The sequence below is a fragment of the Brienomyrus brachyistius genome, unplaced genomic scaffold (genome assembly GCF_023856365.1).
Source record: "Brienomyrus brachyistius isolate T26 unplaced genomic scaffold, BBRACH_0.4 scaffold76, whole genome shotgun sequence".
Taxonomy (NCBI): Eukaryota; Metazoa; Chordata; class Actinopteri; order Osteoglossiformes; family Mormyridae; genus Brienomyrus; species Brienomyrus brachyistius.
The window spans coordinates 789025-815327 of record NW_026042351.1 but is presented as its reverse complement, the minus strand read 5'-3'; the positions used below and the strand labels follow the sequence as shown (position 1 = coordinate 815327).

The 26303-nt window shown below is 43.2% G+C and overlaps 1 protein-coding gene across 23 annotated transcripts in view; it reads left to right on the top strand.

Moving 5' to 3' along the window:
• LOC125726780 (NACHT, LRR and PYD domains-containing protein 3-like) overlaps nucleotides 1–26303 on the top strand; it is a 189224-nt gene continuing 162921 nt past the window's right edge. For 3 of the 23 annotated variants that reach the window (XM_049003258.1, XM_049003245.1, XM_049003237.1), the window contains exons 1-6: nucleotides 62–132; nucleotides 15312–15413; nucleotides 15943–16056; nucleotides 17775–17888; nucleotides 19417–19530; nucleotides 21053–21166. In XM_049003258.1, the coding sequence (XP_048859215.1) occupies nucleotides 15352–15413; nucleotides 15943–16056; nucleotides 17775–17888; nucleotides 19417–19530; nucleotides 21053–21166 (518 nt within the window). In that variant the 5' untranslated portion in view covers nucleotides 62–132; nucleotides 15312–15351. Of the gene's footprint in view, nucleotides 133–13375; nucleotides 13584–15311; nucleotides 15414–15942; nucleotides 16057–16941; nucleotides 17251–17774; nucleotides 17889–18808; nucleotides 18889–19416; nucleotides 19531–20360; nucleotides 20525–21052; nucleotides 21167–26303 lie in introns of those variants that run through there. The other 20 variants (XM_049003236.1, XM_049003246.1, XM_049003240.1 and 17 more) reach the window with 20 other exon arrangements.

Sequence of the window (26303 nt, the reverse complement as noted above, 5' to 3'; positions counted from 1 at the left end):
ATTTTTTGCATGAAACGGTGCTGATCATTTCTTGCCTGTAAACGAAAGTGAAATGAAGTGTCGGGATTTTAAAGGCAGAGTCGCCATTTTATAAAGATTCTGGAATAATGTAAAGATATTCTATGTTTCAAGGTAAGATTATATTAATAAAATTAATATGTTTAACACAGCTTACATTTATAGCAGGATTTAAAAATTTTCCATGTAATTAAACATTAAATATACGTCCGTACAGCACAGTAGGTTACTGTACGTGTATCAGAAGAGTTTTCGAATTAACATCAATAATATTTAATTACTTACGCTCAGCCATGAGTTCGCCTAATATACTGTGCTGCGTAAACATGGACCAGGACGTAGGCTGTAATATTTTGAAGCTATATTAAGTTTTTCTTTTATTAAGTGTTGGGGATTAATGCCAGTGTGCCGAAACATCCGGGTTAAACTCTATGCTTAACATTTTATTAAATCAAAGGTTTTACCGCGGATCTGTTCTGTGTTCTACAGTCTGAAATGTGCTGATCTTAATTGTAGTCATACTTTGCAGTCATATTTAAACTGTTTAAAGCAAATAGTACATAAGTCTGATTTTAATAATCGGTAAACAATAAGTCAAACTCAACCCACAGCACAACTGAATAACAGAAGGTGGTGTTTTAATTTATATATATATATATATATATATATATATATATATATATATATAAATTAAAACACCACCTTCTGTTATATATATATATATATATATACACACACGCACACACACGCACACACAACACAATTAACTATGTAAAGTGCCTTGGGACAACTCTGTTGTGAAAGGCGCTATATATATATATATATATATATATATATATATATATATATATATATATATATATATATATATATATATATATATATATGTAAGGGTTAATTCTGTTGTGTGCGTGTGTGTGTGTGTGTATATAGGTAAAGTGTGAGCTCTTTCTTATCAGTCCCGAAAAGGGCGCAGCAGAGCCAGCCAGCAGAAATGAAAATAAAGACACGGTGTGATTTTAGAGACACAAACTTCACTTTTACACATTTGGGTCGCGCATGCTGCCGATCTGAGTCGACCGTGTGAAACTGTTAAAGTATCAAACTATTCAGGTAATTAAGGACTGTTATGGCCTCTTCTGAAGCTAAAAGAGCCATAGAAATAGGGCTTTGTTCAATCAAAACAAAATAGGGGGGTGTGTGGGTCAGTGGGCTACGCCTGTATACCTGTAATCAGAAGGTGACCAGTTCAAATCCAGCCTCAGCCCATCTATGGGTTCTTGAGCAAGGGCCTGAAGAAGAGCCAGTTGAGGGAGTCATAAAAAGACAGTTTCTGAGAAAATTAAATGTCAATCTTAAGATTATAAGTATATAAAGTTTTTAGGAAAAAAGGTTATCTGTGCACAAACCTGTACTTTCTGAGAAAACTGGGTCTAAATTTGAATTTTAAAAAATGCTAAGTTGGGGTCTACAGCATCTGCCTGTGGATCCCAAAGTGTCAGCTCTAGACATGAATTAAGATTATTTCCATAATGACACCTTTGTTAAATGGAGTGTGACAGTGAGTGATTCCTCAGATCTCTTGTTTGCATTAATATATCATGCAATGTGCACAGCGGAGGTGTCCAGGTCCGGTCCTGCAGAGATACTGTCCAGTAGCTTTCTGTCCTTCTTGGCTGATTTTTTAAAAATTTTGTTTTGCATGAACAATAAAGTACAAAAAAGAAGAGAAGAACCAAACCCACCCAGGTGTCGCCTTGACAGAAAAAAATATTTAAACAATTAGTGTCTGCAGATTCTAAACAAGCAGAGGACAAAATTCTAGCGAAACTGTCCGACTTGTGATTAAGATCATAACTCCTCTAATGGATGAAGAACTGATGGCTGATTTAGCCACATATCCTTGGCAGGCACTTTCAGAGAAGAACATTAAAGCAGAATCATTATTTTACAAGAAAAAACTAAATGTAAAGCAAGGACTTTGTGTCGCATCAAGAATCTCGGGTCTCATTCAGACCATTCAGTAAATAAACTTTGGAGACAAATTAAATTGTTTTCCAGTCATAGACTGAATAACAATGTGCAGAATTTCTGTAAATTAACTGAAGACCTGAATACATGGAAACTACCCATGTGCCCCTTACAGTATGTTTGGGACAGAGGTTAGTGACATTAGGAGACATTTTCTGCAGCAGAACTGGTGTGAGAGAGACACTGTGCAAGATTTTAAAATTCTGTTCATGCATGTCAAGAGAAATACATTTAGGAAAAATGTCAGTACAGACAGACGACGGTACATCCTGCTCCAATGTTTCTTCTAAGTCACGTTCCTAGACTAATTTCAAGGATTCCCAAGAAGGAGGGACCTTATTGGACAGTAGGGCACATAACTCTGACATTTTCCCTTAAGAGTGCTGCAGTTTAATAGCTGCTCCTCTATTTCACACAGCGCAAGGCTTCCCAAGAAGGAGGGACCTTATTGGACAGTAGGGCATATAACTCTGACATTTTCCCTTAAGAGTGCTGCAGTTTAATAGCTGCTCCTCTATTACACACAGCGCAAGGCTTCCCAAGAAGGAGGGACCTTATTGGACAGTAGGGCATATAACTCTGACATTTTCCCTTAAGAGTGGTGCAGTTTAATAGCTGCTCCTCTATTTCACACAGCGAAGGCTAATTTTATTCTCCCATAATGAAGTTTCCAGGAAATGTCTGACCTGTAGAAATGTAAAGAATTCTCTGTTTGAAAGACCACATGATAAGGAAATTTCTTCAAAATATTTCAGTTTTTGAACAAACAAATGTGAGAAATTAATGAGACCCTTAGACATCCAGCCTGTCAGCCAATGACCTCTAACATGAGAGGGGGGATCTGGGTTCAGCAATCGGAGACATAATGAGGCAGAATTTGAAATTTTATACGGTTCTTGATGTCTCTCCAAACCAACAGTGTGTTATAGATAACTGGATTGTTAGAAACTGACCTAATGCGATTGAAATTGTCAGTGAAGGAAAGAGATTTAAGTAACCTTGGTATTACGGCTGAGGCCTCCAGATCGAGTCATAGAGAGGTTTGTCTGTCCATGAACCAGCTTATCATGTTTTTATCTCAGCTGACCAGAGATAAAACAGCAGATTTGGCAAAGAGACAATGCCATGGTTTGTCGGTCTGCTGAGAACAGAATACTTAACCCTTGGCTTCTTATTATTCCAAATGTAATGAGAAATTTGCATGTTCAAGAATTTTCAGGGTGTCGTAAATGTAAAAGAACATCATTAGCATATACAGAAATGCAATGAGAGACATTAGTGAGGGTAAAGTCTTGAATGTCCTGATTACATCGATCTGATTCGGCAAGGTGTCCAATAAATAAAGAAAGAGCCCAGGAGATAAGGGGCAGCCCTGCCGGCAGCCTGCTCACTGACAGTATTACAGACAGTAACCGTCTGTATGGACAACTGCCATAGAATCTGCATACAGAGATTTTATAATATTAATAACATGTGATCCCAGGAGATAAGGGGCAGCCCTGCCGGCAGCCTGCTCACTGACAGTATTACAGACAGTAACCGTCTGTATGGACAACTGCCATAGAATCTGCATACAGAGATTTTATAATATTAATAACATGTGATCCCAGAAGATAAGGGGCAGCTCTGCCGGCAGCCTGCTCACTGACAGCATTACAGACAGTAACCGTCTGTACTGACAACTGCCATAGAATCTGCATACAGAGATTTTATAATATTAATAAAATATGATCCCAGGTTAAATTTGCTCAATATGGCAAACAGAAAAGGCCATTCTATGTGAACAAATTATTTTCCGTGTCAAGCGAGACTATCAATATTGGGTCCTTCTTAGTAATGACATTGTGTAGTATAGTAAAGAGACTCTGCAAATTATCAGAGCCAAATCTATTTCTGACAAAACCTGTTTGGTTTGGTTTAGTAATTTTATGAAAGAGAGATTCTTGATTTTAAATTATTTTGATTTTAATTTTCTTTTCTTGTCAGGGTGAGAATGAGTTAAGGAAAAAAATTGGAAAATCTTTGTGACTTCGACATGGTTAAAGTATATTCGGAACTGTTGTAATAGTGATTTGGAGGTTAAATGGTGGAGAAATTAAACAGTTGGGAGCTGAGTAAGACTCTAAGCGGTCGTCCTGTACGAGGTTACGTGACTTCTCGGCTTCTGATGAGTCACACCTGTTCTCAGGTAAATAGCCAGGTAGGATAGAAATGTGGGCGGCATGTGGCTCAGTGGGCTAAGCCTGTGTGCCTGTACTCAGAAGGTCGCAGGTTCAAACCCAGCCTCAGTCTGTGGGTCCTTGAGCAAGACCCTTAACCCCCAGCTCCCTGGGCGCTGCTACAGGTGGCAGCCCTTTGCAGACAACTTCCTCTATGAAAAAAGAGCAAGTTGTGGGAGGCGTAAAGACAATTTCCGTACGGGGATCAATAAAAGTGTCAATTATTATTAAACACTTACTGGACAGTAGCTCTCCAGGACCGGAGATGGAGACCCCTGGTTTCAGTGTTTGATATGGTTTTCAAATTATGAAAACATTTTTATAAAAACACTTTGTAATGTTACAAACATACACAACCTACTGGAAATAAAGCATTAAATTCTTTTTTTTTTTTTTTAATATTCCCTCTACCACCCCCCTCTGCGGAGGACTACTTTATTTCTGTTTATTTATTCATTTTTATATATTTCCTCAAGAGAGGGAGAGGGAGAGAGAGGGGGGCAGAAGGATGAAAACAGAGAAGAAGGGAAATAGAGAGAGAGGGAGGGAAAAGAGAAAAAGAAAAAAAAGAAAGAAAACCACAGATAATCTGCTTCAATGCCTGCTGATGACAGAAAACAACAACCAACATCTGTACGAATCACAATGAGCATGTTAAAGAGCAACAGCTGATCAAGACAGTGTGTGTCTGTGAGAACCTGTTTGTACACCTGTATGTGTCTGTGAGAACCTGTTTGTACACCTGTGTGCACACCTGTATGTGACTGTGAGTACCTGTGTGTACACCTGTATGTGTCTGTGAGAACTTGTTTGTACACCTGTGTGTACACCTGTATGCGTCTGTGAGTACCTGTTTGTACACCTGTATGTGTCGGTGAGTACCTGTTTGTACACCTGTATGTGTCTGTGAGTACCTGTGTGTACACCTGTATGTGTCTGTGAGTACCTGTGTGTACACCTGTATGCGTCTGTGAGTACCTGTTTGTACACCTGTATGTGTCTGTGAGTACCTGTGTGTACACCTGTGTGTGTCTGTGAGAACCTGTGTGTACACCTGTATGCGTCTGTGAGTACCTGTTTGTACACCTGTATGCGTCTGTGAGTACCTGTTTGTACACCTGTATGTGTCTGTGAGTACCTGTGTGTACACCTGTATGCGTCTGTGAGTACCTGTGTGTACACCTGTGTGTGTCTGTGAGAACCTGTGTGTACACCTGTGTGTGTCTGTGAGAACCTGTGTGTACACCTGTATGTGTCTGTGAGAACCTGTTTGTACACCTGTATGTGTCTGTGAGTACCTGTTTGTACACCTGTATGTGTCTGTGAGAACCTGTGTGTACACCTGTATGTGTCTGTGAGAACCTGTTTGTACACCTGTATGTGTCTGTGAGTACCTGTGTGTACACCTGTATGTGTCTGTGAGAACCTGTGTGTACACCTGTGTGTGTCTGTGAGAACCTGTGTGTACACCTGTATGTGTCTGTGAGAACCTGTTTGTACACCTGTATGTGTCTGTGAGTACCTGTTTGTACACCTGTATGTGTCTGTGAGAACCTGTGTGTACACCTGTATGTGTCTGTGAGAACCTGTTTGTACACCTGTATGTGTCTGTGAGTACCTGTGTGTACACCTGTATGTGTCTGTGAGAACCTGTGTGTACACCTGTGTGTGTCTGTGAGAACCTGTGTGTACACCTGTATGCGTCTGTGAGTACCTGTTTGTACACCTGTATGTGTCTGTGAGTACCTGTGTGTACACCTGTATGTGTCTGTGAGTACCTGTTTGTACACCTGTGTGTGTCTGTGAGTACCTGTGTGTACACCTGTATGTGTCTGTGAGTACCTGTGTGTACACCTGTGTGTGTCTGTGAGAACCTGTTTGTACCCCTGTGTGCACACCTGTGTGTGTGAGCGCGCTGGTGTTCAAAAGGTTTCTCCATGTAAATGTCTAGTAGTGTGTGTGGGGAGCCACAGCCCCATCCCCAAGGACACGAAGCAGACACGGAGGAGGCCCAGACCCCAGACATCCAAAGGCCCCCCAGGGCATGGGAGCCCCCGGAGGACCGCCGCAGGGAGAATAGCATCCCTCACCCAGAAAAGGGCAGAGGAGAGCTCCGGAGGGAGGCCATCCGGCAGCCACAGTGCAGGAGCCCCAGGGGGCCGTGGCGGCGAGCCCGCAGGCTCTGCCGGCAGCCGGCCCCACCAGGGCAGACCAGGCCCTGGGCCCAGAGATCCAAGGGCCCCCCCACCCCCCAGCAAGGGCCCGACAGAGCCAGGAGGGCCAGATCCCGCCAGGCAACCGCCGAGGGTCAGCCAGCACCCACCCGAGCACCCAGCCCCGGACATTGAGAACCACCAACGCACCAGCGGCCGGGGGCCCCATCCACCGGCAGGGAGTGTGGTGGGGGGGGAATAGAGCCCGAGATGTTATTTCGGGTGGAGTCTAGGACCCAACCTGACACGTGTGTATAGACAAACAGGCACACACATATACAAGCATACGTTCCCACCCTCATGCAGACATAAACAAATATTTACACATTCACCCAACATACAGACACACAGAAATGAACGCTGTACACATACTCTCACTCCCCATATATACTCTATGGGGACCCCTATTTTTCCTCTGGCGAGGAGACCAGAAGATCACCCCGGACCCCGCAGTAGCCGAGAAGCCCACCAGCCCAGACCCCGACCAGACGGCCAGCTCTTCCTCTCAGCCCCCAGCCCCAAATGGCGAACAGGGAACGGGGGTGTGAAAAGACCCCATGCCCCCCTTAGCCCGCTCAGATGTGGTGTTGGTGTGTGTTGTTCTAAAGTGCTTTTAAAACAGGTGAAGGGCATGGCACTAACCACCCCCTGCCGACCAACAGCTGGTGTTAGCTCGGCCTCTCCCCAGAGCCCTCAATGTCTATGTGTGATTAAAATTGAGATGTGGGCCCTGGCACCAGAGGTAAGGCTGAATGAACAGACCGCCCTCTGGATGCCATACTGTGTGCCCATCCCCAACGCCCTAAATGTATGTGTCATGAGAGAGTAAGTAATGAGAGTGTCTACGTTGTAGTGTATGAATGAGGTACAGGTGGTCGCGAGGGGACAGAGGAGGAATACCTACCCTGCATCCCAGCAACGCACCTACGCCTCAAAGCCCTACATGTGTGGTGGTGTGATGGAGCGGGAGGAGGGAAGCATTTAGGGATGGGGAGGAAAGGAATGGGGGGGGGGCAAAATACCTCCCCCCCCGGAGCCAGCTCCCCCGCTGACCCCCATAGGCACTCCCCGTTCCCCGAAATCCATCCAGGGAGGGGGGCCCAGGCCCATCCAGACCGGGGCCCAAGGCAGCGGCACCACCGGGCCCCACAGAGCCCAAGGCGCCCCACCGGCACCCCACTACAAAGGAAAAGCTACCCCCGCCCCAGCATTCAGTCAACTCCCAGACTGCATAAGACAAAAGACATCCAGGTTGAGTCCCTCCTCCTCCTCTATTGGATCCCCCCCCCCCGCAGAGTGGATACACCAAAAGCAGGGACCCCCCGCGGACAGATGGTAAGAACCTCCCCACCAGCCGAAGAGGCCCCCAGCTCCACCGACGCGCCGAAGGCCCCCACACTGGGGCCGAGCCCCCATGCACGCACCAACCCACACCCCGGCGGCATACCCACCAGGACCCAAACCCCCCAGCCCAGCCGGAACCCCGACCCGGAGGCAGAGCTCCCCCAGAACCCCAAGCCCGGATCTACCCAGGAGCAGCACGGCCGCCAGGCCGGTAACCTACGTCCGCCGGCACAGGCTCCCCCAGCAGCGCCGCCTGCAGCCGCCAGAAGGACCCCACCCAAGAGCCACCAAAGCCCCATCCAGGCCAGGACCGCAGTCCCAGCGCCGAACCCCCCCAGCAACCCACCCCCAGGGAACCCCCAGATGCCCCAAGCCAATATGCCCCCCCCATGCCAACGACACTGACCAAAGCAGGACAAAACCCTGACCCCCCACCCCCACTAGGTGATGGAGCTGATCAAAGGAGCCCAGAGAGATTGATCTAGTGTGGCGGCAGAAGCTGTATCAAGACTAATATGGTTCAACAAACTGTCTCTATATTGGTTGATATTAAGGTTATTTTTATTCTTCCAGTTCATAAGGACAGTCTTCTTAGCAATGCATAAGGCGGTGAAAGCCATGTGGGTTGTGTTAAAATCTGTAGTGACACCATCTAGGTCGCCCAACAAGCAGACTGAAGGGGATGCTGGAATGGTACATTTCAGACACTTTGATAAGTCTTCACAGATCCTGAGCCAGAACATCTGAGTAGGTGGACAGAACCAAAAAGCGTGGATGTAACTGTCAGGTGTGTCGCCTTGACAGTGTGAGCAGTTGTTAGAAGACGTAAAACCCATCCTGAACATCCGATGTCCTGTATAGTGCACTCTATGCAGGATTTTGTATTGTATTAACTGTAAACTGGTATTTCTAATCAGTTGAAAGGTTTTTAAACATATCTTAGACCAGAAATTGTGGTCCCAGCTGACTGATAGATCTGCCTCGCATTTTGCAATGGGAAGGGATATTGATTCATCCATTTCAGAAAGTGTCCTGTATATTTTAGACAGTAATTTGGGGGGGTTTAGATTAAGGAATTCTGCCACACTTGGTGGTATTTGTAATTTGATTTGATTAAACCCTAATTTCTTTTTTACTATAGATTTAACTTGTTGATATTCTAAAAATTTGTTCTTGTTAATCCCATATCGTTTAAATAATATGTCAAAGGGAATAAAGTCTATTCCTTCGAATATATGTTCCAAGTATTTAATACCTTTACAACTCCAATCTGGGAAGTTTATCATATTATTATTTAGTAGTACGTCAGGGTTGTTCCAGATGGGAGTACGTTTTCATGGGATTAATGAAGACTCAGTCGCTTTTAGAAACTCCCACCACGCTGTCAGAGAAGAGCTGATACTGATGCTTTTGAAGCATTCGTGTCGTTTAATGTTTGAGCTAATGAACGGTAGATCCGAAATCTTTATATTATTGCATAGTGCTTGTTCTATGTCTAGCCAAGGTTCATCTAAGAGGGTATGTTTTAACCACCCTGAGATGTTTTGGAGCCTGTTGGCTAAGAAATAGTGGTGAAAGTTAGGCAGATCTAGTCCTCCTTTGTCCTTAGTCCTTTGCAGTGTTTTAAGCTAATATGTGGGGGTTTATCTTTCCAGAGGAATTTAGAGATGGCGGAGTCCAGAGATCTAAACCAGTCAGGTGGTGGTTTGCTCGGGATCATTGCAAATAAATAATTAATTCTTGGCAAAACCATCATTTTTATTGAGGCGACCCTTCCCATAAGTGATATGGGTAGGGACTTCCACCTAACCAGATCATCCTCTACTTTTTTTAAAAGTGGGGTATGGTTTAGTTTAGTTAAATCTGCCAGCCTAGGTGAAACGTTAATACCTAAATATTTAATATCTCCAAAGTGGGAGAATTATTCTGGAAGGAGCAATTAATTGGAGAACTGTAGATTTTAACCAATTTATCGAATAATCTGAGACTCTTGAGAAAGAGTTTATTAATATAATTACCTCATAGAGAGTGCTTTGTTAATGCTGGAGAAAAAGTAACACATCATCCGCATAAAGACTTACCTTATGTTCTACATTCCTGCGTTTAATGCCTTTGATCACTATAGCCTGTCTAATTGCTGCTGCTAATTGCTGCTGCTAGTGGTTCAATAAAAATTGCAAATAGTGAGGGGGAGAGAGGGCATCCCTGCCTGGTGCCCTTCTTGAGACAGAAACTGGAGGATGTTTGGTCATTCGTCCTGACATATGCTGTTGGGGAACTATATAATATTTTTAACCAGTTTATGAAAGAGTTTCCGAAACCAAATTTGCGTAAAGCTGCAAATAAAAAATTCCAGTTAACTCTATCAAATGCTTTTTCTGCATCTAGAGACAATATTGTAATTTGAAGGTTTTTATTACATGAATAGTCGATCAGGTTAAGTAATCTTCGTGTATTTGTTGATGAGTGCCTCCCTTTTATGAAACCCGTTTGGTCAGGATGAATTATGAGAGGGGTTATCTTCTCTATTCTTTTTGAGAGAGCTTTGCAGATTATTTTAAGGTCAACGTTAATAAGGGATATTGGACGATAGCTGGTAGGCAATGTAGGGTCTTTGCCTGGTTTAAGCAAGAGACTAATGTTAGCAGAATTCATATTTGGTGGTAGCCTACCATTTTCCCTGGTTTCTTGCAACATTCTGTGGAATGTTGGTGCCAGAATTGTCCAGAATTCTTTATAGAATTCTGCTGGAAATCCATCTGGACCTGGCGCCTTTTTATTGGGCATACCGTTCAGAGCTTCCTGGAGTTCACCTGGAGTCAGCGGAGAATCCAGTGCCATCGCTTGATTGTCTGATAATTTCGGAAGGGTTATACCATCAAGAAAATGATCAATTCGTCTTTAGATGGGTTTATCTGTGGTGAATATAAAGATTTGTAAAAGTCCCTGAAAATATTATTTATTCTGTCAGGATCATATACTGTTTCCCCATTTGAGTCTTTAACAGCACATATAGTTGTTTTTTCCTTGTTTATTTTTAACTGATTAGCTAAAAATTTACCTGATTTATTACCATGTTCATAATATTGCCAGCGAAGCCTTTGTGCTAAGAATTGAGTTTTTTTGTTAATAATTTCATTTAATTCTAGTTTTGCTTTACGTATTTTATTCAGCATTTCCTGTTCCTGGGATGAAACGTAGGCTTCTTCTAAGGATTTGATGGTTTCTTCTAATTCTTGAATACACTTGTTTTCTTTTTTCTTTTGATATGATGAGAATGAGATTATTTTACCTCTCATCACAGCTTTGCCTGCTTCCCAGAGAACAGATGCTGATGTTTCAGGCAGGTCATTATAGTCTAAATATAAAGCCCACTCTTTTTTAAAATAGTTAATAAAATCTCCATCTTTAAGCAATGATACATTAAATCTCCAGTTTCTACTTGGTGGAGTGGCCTTCCTATTTATTAGGGTTAAAGAAACAGGAGCATGATCGCTGACAGCTATAGGGTGTATCTCTGTGTCTGAAATGTCACTCAGCAGTGAGCTACTGACTAGGAAATAATCCAGACGAGAGTAAGAGTGATGGACATGTGAGAAGAAAGTATATTCCCTAGGGGTGGGGTGAAGAGAATGCCATGCATCGCAAAGTCCGTAGTCGCTCATGTACTGTTTAACTATATTAGTGGATTCCCAATTGCGCTGAGCAGCTGTACTGAGCCTGTCCATTTCTTTATCTAGTCCGAAGTTGAGGTCGCCCCCAAGAACAAGTGCGCAATCTAGGTGTTCAGAGAGTGCGGTAAATAAAACGTGGAAGAATGAGGGGTTATCAACATTTGGACCATATATACTAACAATACATAACTTTTTGTTAAGTATAGATAATTTAATAATTATAAATCTACCCTCTGGATCTATAATTGTGTTGAGTACTGTAAAATTGACATTTTTATGTAATTAAAATTGCTACCCCTCTTTGTCTAGAGTTATAGCAGGCTGAGAGCACATTAGGAAATTCAGGTGTTTTAAGTTCATCAGTAGCTTTGGCAGGTCTATGAGTCTCTTGTAATAAAACAACGTCTGCCTGTAGTTTTTTAAGCTGGCCAAAAATCTTTAACCTCTTTTCTCTGGAGCCAGCTCCATGCACATTCCATGAGATAATCCTTAATGTGCCCATAGACCGGTGTGTGCAGCTAATATTGCACATGCAAATGAATGAGGTTTGAGTGAGCTTATACGCGCTTGTGTGTGTGTGTGCCCTATGTGTCTGTGTGCGCTATGAGGTCGGAGTGGTTGTGCTGACGCTGAGTGCATATGTACGTGGTCGTGCCGTGCAGATGCGTAACGACTGAAGATATTGTGTGTGACAGAGTAGAAAAGCAGGTGATCGGTATAGTGAAAGAAGGGGAAAGTGAGGGAAACATACAAAGGGGCAAGTTGGTGAGGGTATACATGGGGACAAGAGAGAAGCGGAAACATCGCTAGTACTATAGCGCTGCGGAGACTGACGGTAATATATTCAGTATGACATCACGTTACATTAACAGAATGACATGTATGAGCTAGAGAGATGTTAATGGAAGAGGATTAGAATAAATAAGAAAAATGTATAGTCTTATCTGGACTGGCATTAATATAACCAGGGAGTGGTACTGGGGTCGCGGTACAGCTGCCCATCCACGTAGAGCCGGTCTACGGCGATGACAGCTCGGGAGCCCTTCTGAATGAAGTTACGTCGGATTGGGAACAGAACTCTGCGTCGCTCCAGGATCTCTTTGGGGAACTGGTAAAGCATTAAATTCTAACCCCGAACTTGTCATACTTTTAGTTCCCTTGGAAATCAGCCTTTGTCAGAATCAGAATTAGAATCGGAATCAGAATCGTGGTTATTGGCCAAGTATGTGAGCGAACACATACAAGGAATTAGATTCCAGTCGATGGTCTCTCAAGCATAACAGTGTAAAAATATAAAGGTAAATGTTATGTAAATGTAAAAAAAAATTATAAAAGTGTTATTTGTATGTATAATATGTTTATAAATGTAAAAATATTTGTGGATACTGTATATATATATACATGTGTACATATATACAGTCATATATACATACACACACATATACACATAAAGTGTGTAAATGAACAATACGATATAGTAAGCAATGTAAATCTTATATACAGAAAATACAAAGATTGCAGAAATATATCCCACAGACTGTACATAAAGTGCAGTTGCAGTGCTGCAGGTGTTTAGCAGTGTGACAGATCAGCTGTTTAGGAGGGAGATGGCGAGGGGAGAGAAGCTGTTTCTGTGTCGGGTGTCCTGGTCTGCAGGCTTCTATATCGTCTGCCAGAGGGCAGCAGGTCAGAAAGTCTGTGTCCAGGGTGTCCAGGATCTGTGATGATTCTCCTGCCATTTTCCTGGATCTTGAGAGAGACAGATCCTGGATGGAGGGCAGGGGGCACTGATGATCTTTTCTGCTGTCCGTACGGTCCGCTGCAGTCTCTTCCTGTCCTGTTTGGTGGCTGCTCCATACCAGACTGTGATGGAGGAGCAGAGGACAGAATCAGTGACTGCAGTGTAGAACTGGATCAGCAGCTCCTGTGGAAGACTGTACTTCCTCAGTTGTCTCAGGAAGTACATCCTCTGCTGGGCCTTTTTGAGGATGGAGGAGATGTTGGTCTCCCACTTCAGGTCCTGGGAGATGGTGGTACCCAGGAACTTGAAGAACTCCACAGTAGACACCGGGCTGTCTGATATGGTGAGGGGGAGCAGTGATGACGGACGTCTCCTGAAGTCCACTGTCATCTCTACAGTCTTGTGCGTGTTCAGCTCCAGGTTGTACTGACTGCACCAGAGTACCAGCCGCTCCACTTCCTGCCGGTATGCAGACTCATCACCATCCTGAATGAGTCCAATGATGGTGTCGTCTGCAAACTTCAGGAGTTTTACAGCTGAGTTCCTGGAGGTGCAGTCATTGGTGTAGAGGGAGAAGCGCAGTGGGGAGAGGACACATCCTTCAGGGGCACCAATACTGAGGGACCGTGTTTCAGAAGTGACCCCCCAGCCTTACTTGCTGCTTCCTGTCTGTCAGGAAGCTGGTGATCCACTGGCAGGTAGCTGGTGACACGCTGAGCTGGGAGAGTTTGGAGGAGAGGAGATTAGGCACAATGGTGTCGAAAGCCGAACTAAAGTCCACAAACAGGATCCTGGCATAAGTTCCTGGACCGTTGAGATGTTGCAGGATATAATGCAGCCCCATATTCACTGTATCATCCAGCGACCTGTTTGCCCAGTAGGCAAACTGCAGGGGGTCCAGCTGGTGTCCTGTAATGTCCTTCAGATGGGCTAAAACCAGGTGTTTCATGACCACAGACGTCAAGACAACAGGTCTGTAGTCATTCAGTGATGGTGGGTTTCTTGGGGACGGGATAATGGTGGAGCGTTTGAAGCAGGAAGGAACTTCACACAGCTCCAGGGATCTATTGAAGATGCGGGTGAAGATGGGAGCCAGCTGATCAGCACAGGTTCTGAGGCAGAAGGGGGAGACATCGTCTGGTCTGGGGGCTTCTTGGATTTCTGTTTCTGGAACAGCCGGCTCACATCCGCTTCGTGTATTCTGAGGTCCAGGGGGGAGGGTAGGGGGGTGATAGCTGTGATGGAGGGCATTGTTTTTGTACTGTACTGTGTAGATGTGCTTTGTTTAAGTACACCTGCCCTCCCCTGGTCTGCTGGAATATCACTGCTGTATACATGCACCCACTGCAGTCACCGATCCGCCTGTCGACCTCCCGCTCCATCCTTCCCTCACTCGTGAACAAGACCTTGAGATACTTAAACTCCTCCACTTGGGGAAGGACCCCCTCCCCAACCCGGAGAGAGCACTCCACCCTTTTCCGGCTGAGGACCATGGTCTCGGATTTGGAGGTGCTGATTCTCATCTCAGCCGCCTCACACTTGGCTGCGAACTGCTCCAGTGAGAACTGAAGGTCACGGTCTGATGAGGCCAACAGAACCACATCATCTGCAAAAAGCAGAGACCCAATCCTGAGGTCACCAAACCCTCAGTGCCCTGGCTGTGCCTAGAAATTCCATCCATAAAAGTCTAGTGACCCGCGTCCAGGGGAGGGAGAACGTGAATCCATGTTTTTACTCATCATAAGGGGTCTAATGAGCCGCAGTTCGTCTGGTTCCTCACCCAGGACCTGTTTGCCTTGGGTGACCCTATCAGGGGCATAAAGCCCCGGGCAGCTTAGCTCCTGGGATCACTGGAACACGCAAACCCCTCCACCACGATAAGGTGTCGGCTCCAGGAGAGGATGTTTATACATATATTTATAAAAAAATTTGGCATTGAAATTTTGCACTAAACCTCTTTACTATGTGTAATTATAGTTACATGAGTCCAGTTCATCAGTTTGATGTAAAAATGCTGAGTACTCGATATTGTGTATTTATCTATATATCTACTTACCCTTCATGTTCACAGAGGCCCCAGCAGGAATCATCTGGTCTGGATCAGCATAGAAATGGATGGATCTGCTTCTGAAATGCGCCCCCCTGTGGGGTGTAACAGAAAGAGCCCTGAGAGGTAACAGTGTTACAGCCCACTAGCATGCATGTCTCTCTGGGTCTATAGTCAGGCCATAACATAAAAGTAAACTGGGCTCCTAGCTAGAGCTGGTCAGTGGGCAGCACTTTAATATGTGTAGCTTAATAAAAAGACCTCGCCATCTTCTGTCTTCGCCGTCTTCTTCCACAATCAGCCAGTTCTTTTATACTAGAGGTGAGTAACAGACCATCCCTCCTATACAAAATGGCCACATAACAAAACTAAACAAACAAACAAAAACATATATAAACAGGTAAAAAGGAACATCAGCCAAGTCTAGTTGTCGAGGTTTTTAACAGTCATACTAAAAGTTTCATATAATATCTAAATTTTAGATGAGATAATTTCCTTTAAAGCTGACTGTAAATAAGTCTGCTTACATCAAGAGCTTCACAGCATATCAAAGTACATGAAGGCAGAGCAGAAGGATAAACAGAAGTGTGATGCCGTCCCCATTGTATGAATTAAATTTATACCATGAGGGTTTGTTTCCTCTCGCTGCCCACAGTGTCCTGGTGGAGAGAGCAGACTCCCCTGTACCCAGCTGTGTTTCCATGAAGAGTGACTGGTCAGTGAAGCAACGAATCAGATTCTTTGAGGGATCTTTTCCTACAGGTCAAAGGTAAATGTGCATTTAAACAAACACTGTTAGGGACATTCAGACTCTCAGTCAAATGGCACAGACACATACAAGCTATTAGGAAATAACATATTTATAATGAATGCAGCAATTTTTACCTTTAACAGATTCCATCACCTTGAGAATTTAAACAAAAGTTTTGTCTGTATTCTATATAAATAACATCTGAGGTAAATGGATGAGGATTACTGTAAAACCTGACTTTCTGCGAGCTGGAATTGGAAGTTATTTGATCGCAAAGTAGATTTTAAATTTCAGTCCTCAGCACAGAGCTGGAAATAAACTGGTTTGCCTGTTTCCCCCCTGCATGTCCATTAAAGAATGACTCTACAATAGATTGTCGTCTCGTGAGACGGATGCTTCTGTTTTGATAACAAATAATTTCACTCTCATGAATTCATTAGATCATACTCAGATGAAGGCTTCAGTTTAACATGTTTAATCGAACTGTGTGGCTTAAACAATAAACTACTATCATCAGACAAAAAAAGTGAAAGACTATTGGTTTCTTTGCCAAAGGTGACGTTTAAATACTTGCTGATTCAGATCATAATTAATGTGTCACTGTAGTGGTTCTCATCCCCCGAGTATAAAATAAGATGATTTTTTGATCCCAGGGTTAAATTCTCTTGCGTTCAGCAACAAAGTGCACAGATACAAACATACAATGTAAAACAAAGACAACGTGCAAAGACAGCAGATATAGTGCAAGTGAGTAAACATTTATAGTAGTAAACAAAATGTCTGTAAGTTAACAAGTTTAAGAAGTACACAGGGCATTATGAAAAAGCCCTGAAAATACAATATTGTTCAATATATAAATAGAAATGCATGTTATTTACATGATTAAAAACAGAGAGCTGCTTTTACCACATTTAAACTCGGACGTTAAGGCTGGCTGTGGGGGCTGCACATCGACAGCAGGCATTGTGGTGTCTAACGGCAGCAGGCAGGAAAGATCCCCAGTAGCGCTTCTTAGCTCACGGTGGGGGAATGAGCCGGTGGCTGAAGGTGCCCCAAGACAGCGCCCCCTGGAGCCTCGGCTGGGTTATGGACCGGGCCAGTGGGGCCAGTGCCCTGGGGCCTCAGGACATTAGAAGCTGTGAGTCGCAACATTTATAGTGCAAACCATGAAATGCGCCCCCCTGTGGGGTGTAAGAGAAAGAGCCCTGAGAGGTAACAGTGTTACAGCCACTAGCATGCATGTCTCTCTGGGTCTATAGTCAGGCCAGAACATAAAAGTAAACTGGGCTCCTAGCTGGGGCTGGTCAGTGGGCAGCACTTTAATATGTGTAGCTTAATAAAAAGACCTCGCCATCTTCTGTCTTCACCGTCTTCTTCCACAATCAGCCAGTTCTTTTATACTAGAGGCGAGCAACAGACCATCTCTCCTATACAAAATGGCCACATAACAACACTAAACAAACAAAAACATATATAAACAGGTAAAAAGGAACATCGGTCAAGTCTAGTTGTGGAGGTTTTTAAGAGTGATGCTTAAAGTTTCATATAATATCTAAATTTTAGATGAGACAATATCCTTAACAGCCGACTGTAAATAAGTCTGTTTACATCAAGATCCTCACAGCATATCAAAGTACATGAAGGCAGAGCAGAAGACTAAACAGCAGTGTGATGCCGTCCCCATTGTATGAATTATATTTATACCATGAGGGTTTGTTTCATCTCGCTGCCCACAGTGTCTTGATGAAGAGAGCAGACTCCCCTGTACCCAGCTGTGTTTCCATGAAGAGTGACAGGTCAATGGATCACCCAGTCACCTTCAGAGAGGGACCTTTTCATGCAGATCAAAGGTAAACGTGCATTTAAACAAACACTGTTAATGACAATCAGACTCTCAGTCAAATGGCACAGAGACACATACAAGCAATGAGGAAATAACATATTTATAATGAATGCAGTAATTTTTACCTTTAACAGATTCCATCACCTTGAGAATTTAAACAAAAGTTTTGTCTGTATTCTATATAAATAACATCTGAGGTAAATGGATGAGGATTACTGTAAAACATGGCTTTCTGCGAGCTGGAATTGGAGGTTATTTAATCACAAAGTGGATTTTAAATTTCAATCCTCAGCACAGAGCTGGAAAAAACTGGTTTGCCTGTTTCCCCCCCTGCATGTCCATTAAAGAATGACTCAGCAATAAATGGTCAACATGTGAGACGGATGCTTCTGTGTTAATAAATAATTTCACTCATGAATCCATTAGATTATGCTCAGACTAAGGCTTTAGTTTAACATGCTTAATGGAACAATGTGGCTTAATAATGAGGCAGGATCATCAAAAAAAAAGAGAAAGACTATTGGTTTCTTTGCCAAAGGTGACAATTAAATTTTGCTGATTCAGTGCAAAAATAAGTAAACATTTTTAGAAGTGAATAAAATTTCTGTAGGATAAGAAGTTTAAAAAGTACACAGTACACAAAGAAAAAATCCTGAAAATACCATATAGTTCAGTAAATAAATATAGATAAAAAATTTTAAATGGTTAAAACTCGGACGTTAAGGCTGCCTGTGGGGGCTGCACATCGACAGCAGGCATTGTGGTGTCTAACGGCAGCAGGCAGGAAAGATCCCCAGTAGCGCTTCTTAGCTGACGGTGGGGGAATGAGCCGGTGGCTGAAGGTGCCCCAAGATAGCGCCCCCTGGTGCCTCGACTGGGTTATGGACCGGGCCAGTGGGACCAGTTCCCTGGGGCCTCAGGACATTAGAAGCTGTGAGTCGCAACATTTATAGTGCAAGCCATGAAATGCGCCCCCCTGTGGTGTGTAAGAGAAAGAGCCCTGAGAGGTAACAGTGTTACAGCCACTAGCATGCATGTCTCTCTGGGTCTATAGTCAGGCCATAACATAAAAGTAAACTGGGCTCCTAGCTAGGGCTGGTCAGTGGGCAGCACTTTAATATGTGTAGCTTAATAAAAAGACCTCGCCATCTTCTGTCTTCGCCGTCTTCTTCCACAATCAGCCAGTTCTTTTATACTAGAGGCGAGCAACAGACCATCCCTCCTATACAAAATGGCCACATAACAAAACTAAACAAACAAACAAAAACATATATAAACAGGTAAAAAGGAACATCGGTCAAGTCTAGTTGTGGAGGTTTTTAAGAGTGATGCTAAAAGTTTCATATAATATCTAAATTTTAGATGAGACAATTTCCTTAAAAGCTGACTGTAAATAAGTCTGTTTACATCAAGATCCTCACAGCATATCAAAGTACATGAAGGCAGAGCAGAAGGCTAAACAGCAGTGTGATGCCGTCCCCATTGTATGAATTATATTTATACCATCAGGGTTTGTTTCCTCTCGCTGCCCACAGTGTCCTGATGGAGAGAGCAGACTCCCCTGTACCCAGCTGTGTTTCCCTGAAGAGTGACAGGTCAATGGATCACCCAATCACCTTCAGAGAGGGACCTTTTCATGCAGATCAAAGGTAAATGTGCATTTAAACAAACACTGTTAATGACATTCAGACTCTCAGTCAAATTGCACAGAGACACATACAAGCTATGAGGAAATAACATATTTATAATGAATGCAGCAATTTTTACCTTTAACAGATTCCATCACCTTCAGAATTTAAAAGTTTGTCTGTATTCTATATAAATAACATCTGAGGTAAATGGATGAGGATTACTGTAAAACCTGACTTTCTGCGAGCTGGAATTGGAAGTTATTTAATCACAAAGTGGATTTTAAATTTCAATCCTCAGCACAGAGCTGGAAAAAACTGGTTTGCCTGTTTCCCCCCCCGCATGTCCATTAAAGAATGACTCAGCAATAGATTGTCAACATGTGAGACGGATGCTTCTGTGTTAATAAATAATTTCACTCATGAATCCATTAGATTATGCTCAGACTAAGGCTTTAGTTTAACATGCTTAATGGAACAATGTGGCTTAATAATGAGGCAGGATCATCAAAAAAAGAGAGAAAGACTATTGGTTTCTTTGCCAAAGGTGACAATTAAATTTTGCTGATTCAGTGCAAAAATAAGTAAACATTTTTAGAAGTGAATAAAATTTCTGTTGGATAAGAAGTTTAAAAAGTACACAGTACACAAAGAAAAAATCCTGAAAATACCATATAGTTCAGTAAATAAATATAGATAAAAAAATTTAAATGGTTAAAACTCGGACGTTAAGGCTGGCTGTGGGGGCTGCACATCGACAGCAGGCATTGTGGTGTCTAACGGCAGCAGGCAGGAAAGATCCCCAGTAGCGCTTCTTAGCTGACGGTGGGGGAATGAGCCGGTGGCTGAAGGTGCCCCAAGATAGCGCCCCCTGGAGCCTCGGCTGGGTTATGGACCGGGCCAGTGGGGCCAGTGCCCTGGGGCCTCAGGACATTAGTGGCTGTGTGTGGCAACATTTATAGTGCAAGCCATGAAATGCCCCCCCTGTGGGGTGTAAGAGAAAGAGCCCTGAGAGGTAACAGTGTTACAGCCACTAGCATGCATGTCTCTCTGGGTCTATAGTCAGGCCATAACATAAAAGTAAACTGGGCTCCTAGCTAGGGCTGGTCAGTGGGCAGCACTTTAATATGTGTAGCTTAATAAAAAGACCTCGCCATCTTCTGTCTTCACCGTCTTCTTCCACAATCAGCCAGTTCTTTTATACTAGAGGCGAGTAACAGACCATCCCTCCTATACAAAATGGCCCCATAACAAAACTAAACAAACAAACAAAAACATATATAAACAGGTAAAAAGGAACATCAGCCAAGTCTAGTTGTGGAGGTTTTTAACGGTCATACTAAAAGTTTCATATAATATCTAAATTTTAGATGAGACAATTTCCTTAACAGCCGACTGTAAATAAGTCTGTTTACATCAAGATCCTCACAGCATATCAAAGTACATGAAGGCAGAGCAGAAGATTAAACAGCAGTGTGATGCCGTCCCCATTGTATGAATTATATTTATACCATCAGGGTTTGTTTCCTCTCGCTGCCCACAGTGTCCTGATGGAGAGAGCAGACTCCCCTGTACCCAGCTGTGTTTCCCTGAAGAGTGACAGGTCAATGGCAAAACCACTCAACTTCAGAGAGGGACCTTTTCATGCAGATCAAAGGTAAATGTGCATTTAAACAAACACTGTTAATGACATTCAGACTCCCAGTCAAATGGCACAGAGACACATACAAGCTATGAGGAAATAACATATTTATAATGAATGCAGCAATTTTTACCTTTAACAGATTCCATCACCTTCAGAATTTAAAAGTTTGTCTGTATTCTATATAAATAACATCTGAGGTAAATGGATGAGGATTACTGTAAAACCTGACTTTCTGCGAGCTGGAATTGGAAGTTATTTAATCACAAAGTGGATTTTAAATTTCAATCCTCAGCACAGAGCTGGAAAAAACTGGTTTGCCTGTTCCCCCCTGCATGTCCATTAAAGAATGACTCAGCAATAGATTGTCAACATGTGAGACGGATGCTTCTGTGTTAATAAATAATTTCACTCATGAATCCATTAGATTATGCTCAGACTAAGGCTTTAGTTTAACATGCTTAATGGAACAATGTGGCTTAATAATGAGGCAGGATCATCAAAAAAAAAGAGAAAGACTATTGGTTTCTTTACCAGAGGTGACAATTAAATTTTGCTGATTCAGTGCAAAAATAAGTAAACATTTTTAGAAGTGAATAAAATTTCTGTAGGATAACAAGTTTAAAAAGTACACAGTACACAAAGAAAAGATCCTGAAAATACCATATAGTTCAGTAAATTAATATAGATAAAAAATTTTAAATGGTTAAAACTCGGACGTTAAGGCTGGCTGTGGGGGCTGCACATCAACAGCAGGCATTGTGGTGTCTAACGGCAGCAGGCAGGAAAGATCCCCAGTAGCGCTTCTTAGCTGACGGTGGGGGAATGAGCCGGTGGCTGAAGGTGCCCCAAGATAGCGCTCCCTGGAGCCTCGGCTGGGTTATGGACCGGGCCAGTGCGGCCAGTGCCCTGGGGCCTCAGGACATTAGAAGCTGTGAGTGGCAACATTTATAGTGCAAGCCATGAAATGCGCCCCCCTGTGGGGTGTAACAGAAAGAGCCCTGAGAGGTAACAGTGTTACAGCCCACTAGCATGCATGTCTCTCTGGGTCTATAGTCAGACCATAGGGCACTTGGCACACACCAGCCGCCTGGGACACTTGACACACGCCAGTCGCCTGGGGCACTTGGCACGGTTTTTCGAAACTCTTGCTGGATGTGTTGTCGTAGCAGCACATCCAAATCCTCAAACCTGCTCAGAGCAGGTTTGTTCTGCGTAAACTAGGATTAGCTCACAGACTTAATAGTGTCCGTGCATGGAAATGGGTTGTCATGGCCTCGCCATTCATATATGTAAAATCAACAAACACATACATACACACACAAACTCATACATACAAACATATATATAAATGAATGAAATGTCATGTTTGTACTTCACTTTAACTTGTTCCCATGTCCTGCATGATTGTGCTTCTATTTTATCTGTAATTTTGACAATAAAAGAATGACGAAACACTGGAACCATAATACTACATTCAAGTGATAAATATAATAACTAAAAACTACTTACACATTTAATTTGTCGGACACTTTTTGCCAGCCGTCTTTACTGGTTTGGGTCGCTTTTGATGCACTAAATAAAACTACATAAGCATAAATGAATGTATACAAATGAATACAGAATACAAACGTATATTAAAAAATATGCAATACGCAACTCAATATGTTTTGTAACATTAATTACTCTCATGTCAAACCTTGGGGTTATTTACACTCCCACCAAAATTATGTCTGTTCCAAGCAATACCCACAAACACAAATATTTTTCAAATCTGTATCGTTTGGAAAATAAAGCATAAACATCAGTGAAATGTACTTAAGTAGCTTCTCATAACAAGACTAACCTCTGCACTGGACGTTCTAGCACTGACAGCTTACCAAGGCGTTCCCCTTTCTCGTTAAGTCTCTTATCTCCTATACATATTTTACCCTTTCTTACCAGTCCATCTTCATCAGTCACAGTCTCTAAAATCCGTCCCAGTTTCCATTCACATCTGGGTAACAAGTCATCCACAAGCATCACTGTATCTCCCGCTTGTACATTTCTCTTCGGTGTGTGTCAACGCTGTCTTGCAATAATAATGTGGAGATACTCCCTTTCCAGTGACTCCAAAATTGTTCCGCCAGTTACTGTACTCTGCACCATCTCCTTTGTCCATAATCGTCCTCCCTAACAAACTTCCCTGGTGGAGGTAGAGCCATGTTGGACTTCATTGTAAGTAGATGATTGGCTGTGAGTGGTTCCATACTATCAGGGTTGTACAGGTTGTCCACAGTAAGTGGGCGACTGTTGACTATAACCATGACTTCATAAAACAAAGTTCACAGAGAAGTACCGTTGAGTCTGCAAGAGGCCAATGATAATGTGGAGTTCAACACACTCCTTATGGTCCTTATCTGGCTCTCCCACACACCTCCGGCGTGACAGGAGTGAGGTGCGTTGAGAACAAAATCACAATGGTTTTCGGATAGAAAGGTGGTGAGTCTGGGAGTGTCAAGTTCTTGTAAAGCTTTGTTCAATTCGTTCTTTGCCCCCACAAAGGTGGTGCCTTGATCACATTGGATTTGTCTAACAGCACCACGAATTGCAATGAAACATCTCAGACCATTTATAAAGGCATCAGTGGACATATCCTCTAACATTTCACTATGGATCGCTCGTGAGCAGAAGCAAGTGAACAGCAAACCATATCTTTTATGCTGCTTTCTTCCCTCTTTAGTGGTAAAGGGACCAAACAGTCCATGCCACACTATGAGAAAGGTGGGGAGGGCTCTACACCTCCCTTTGGAAGGTCACTCATCCTTTGACCTTCTGCAGGTCTTCTGAGTCTCTGGCAAGTGACACACTGCTGGATAAAAGATGCAACTGCTCTGCTTATTCCAGGAGTCCAATAGCCATTGGATCTGATTTCATTGATGGTAAAGCCCTCGCCTTGATGTTTTACTCTTTCATGATAATGACTAATTATCAGCTTAGTCACATGATGGTTTTTTGATAAGATCACTGGGTGTCTGAGTAAGTTGGAGAAGGATGATCGACTGAGCCTTCCTCCCCCCCGATTATGCCATCTGCATCTAAAAAGGCATCTACTGTAGGTGCTGCACCTTGGGATGATCTGGCAGCCGACCTCCCTTCTTCAGTAACTTTATTTCTTGCTTGTATACCTGCCTTTGGAGGTGTTTGACCATGACACGCCCTGCACTTTCCAATGCACTTACATTAGCGGGGCCATTTATTTTTCCTTTAACTCGTCGCAAAAGGCATGAAATGGCCTTAGTAGCCTGCAACCATGATGAGAACTCGGACAAGCGGTCAGCGACACTACACCCCTGTATGCAGTGTTCCAGTTCTTCTCACCTCTGGATCACCTATTAGAGGTTCCAATACTACATCTGTTGTTATCGGTATTTCCTGTTTCCAGAGGAACACAGAACCACTGAACCAATTTGAGGAAAACAACTCATTTATGGTTTTCCCTCTAGAGGCAGTGTCTGCCGGATTCTCTTCCGTTGAGACATAAAGCCATTGTTGAGGATTTGTACTGTGGCGAATTGTCTGAACCCTATTGGCTACAAACGTGTGAAAGAGTCATGCATCATTATTTATGTAGCCCGGAACTACTTTGGAGTCAGTCCAGAAGAACTCCTCCACGTTCAAATAGCTAAGCTCTTCTCTAAGCATATTGCTGACTGTAACTGAGACTACTGCCACTGATAATTCTAGTCTTGGTATGGTGGTCACCTTTGTGGGAGCTACACGGGACTTTCCTATGATGAGAGCACAATGGACCTTTCCTTTCTCATTCTTGACTCTCGGATAGGAGCACTGACCATACCCTAAGGTGCTTGCGTCAGAGACGTGGTGAAACTCTCTCTTCACAACCCTTCCAAAATTGAGAGGTAAGTAGCATCTATCTATGTTCATGGTCTTTAACTTGACAAGGTCCCTTTGCCAGCTCTCCAGCTCCTCTGGCAGTGGGTCGTCCCAGCCAGTACCTTGGCGACACATTTCCTGGAGGATCCTTTTCCCTTTAAGGAAATATGGAACAAGGAACCCAAGAGGATCAAATATAGAAGCAATGGTAGACAGTACTTCCCGCCGTGTCATTGGTGGTTCCTTTAGAGTGATCTTAAACTTAAAGCAATCACTTTCTGTCTTCCACTGAATCCCCAGCGCTCGTTCCAGGGGACTGTCATTGAAAGTGATTTCCTTTGCCTTACCATCTGTAGCACGCTCTGATGAGGGTGTGCTCTGTGAAACACCATGGGTGTTTAACACAAACTTGTGAAGACGAAGGCCACCCTTTGCACATACCTCTCTTGCCTCCTGTGCTAACTGAATGGCCTTCTCCACAGTTTCTATGCTTGTGACTCCTTCATCCACGTAGAAGTCTCTTTCAATAAACTGGGACCCTAATGGATGAGAGTGTCTGCTCTCATTAGCTAAACGTTTAAGGCCATAGTCTGCACAGCCAGGAGACGATACTGCTCCAAAAAGATGTTCCTTCATTCGGTATTCTTTTGGCTGTGGACTCATGTCTCCATCTTTCCACCACAGGAAGCGCAGATAGTTGCGGTCGTTCTCCTTGACATGGAACTGATGAAACATTTTCTCTATGTCACATGTCAGAGCAATGTGATGCTGCCGGAGCCTTATGAGAACGCCAGTTAGATCATTAATTATGTCTGAACCTGGAAGTAGATGTTCATTTAGGCTGGTACCATTGTCCTTTGCAGAGCAGTCGAACACAACACACAACTTATCTGTCTTTTTTGGATGGTAGACTCCATGGTGGGGAATGAACCATCGTTCACCATGAGTGCCAAAATCATGGACCTCTTCAGTATCACTTCTCTCAACGATATCCTTCATGTTTGCAGTGTAATCTTGTTTATATTTCTCATCCTTGCAGAATTTACGCCCTAAATGTCTGAGCCTGACTTCAGCAAGCTGCCTGTTATCAGGTAAACGTGGTCGTTGTATAAAAGGAAGTGGCATTTCATAACGTCCTTGGTAGGTTTTCTTTATACCTTCCTTGAGCCTGTCCAGGATAATTAGATCCTCTTGAGAGTTTGCCTTAAACTCTCCTCTGACATCCTTGAAATCCAACTCTAGGACCTGAAGTATATCTGTTGGTGTTATTAGACGC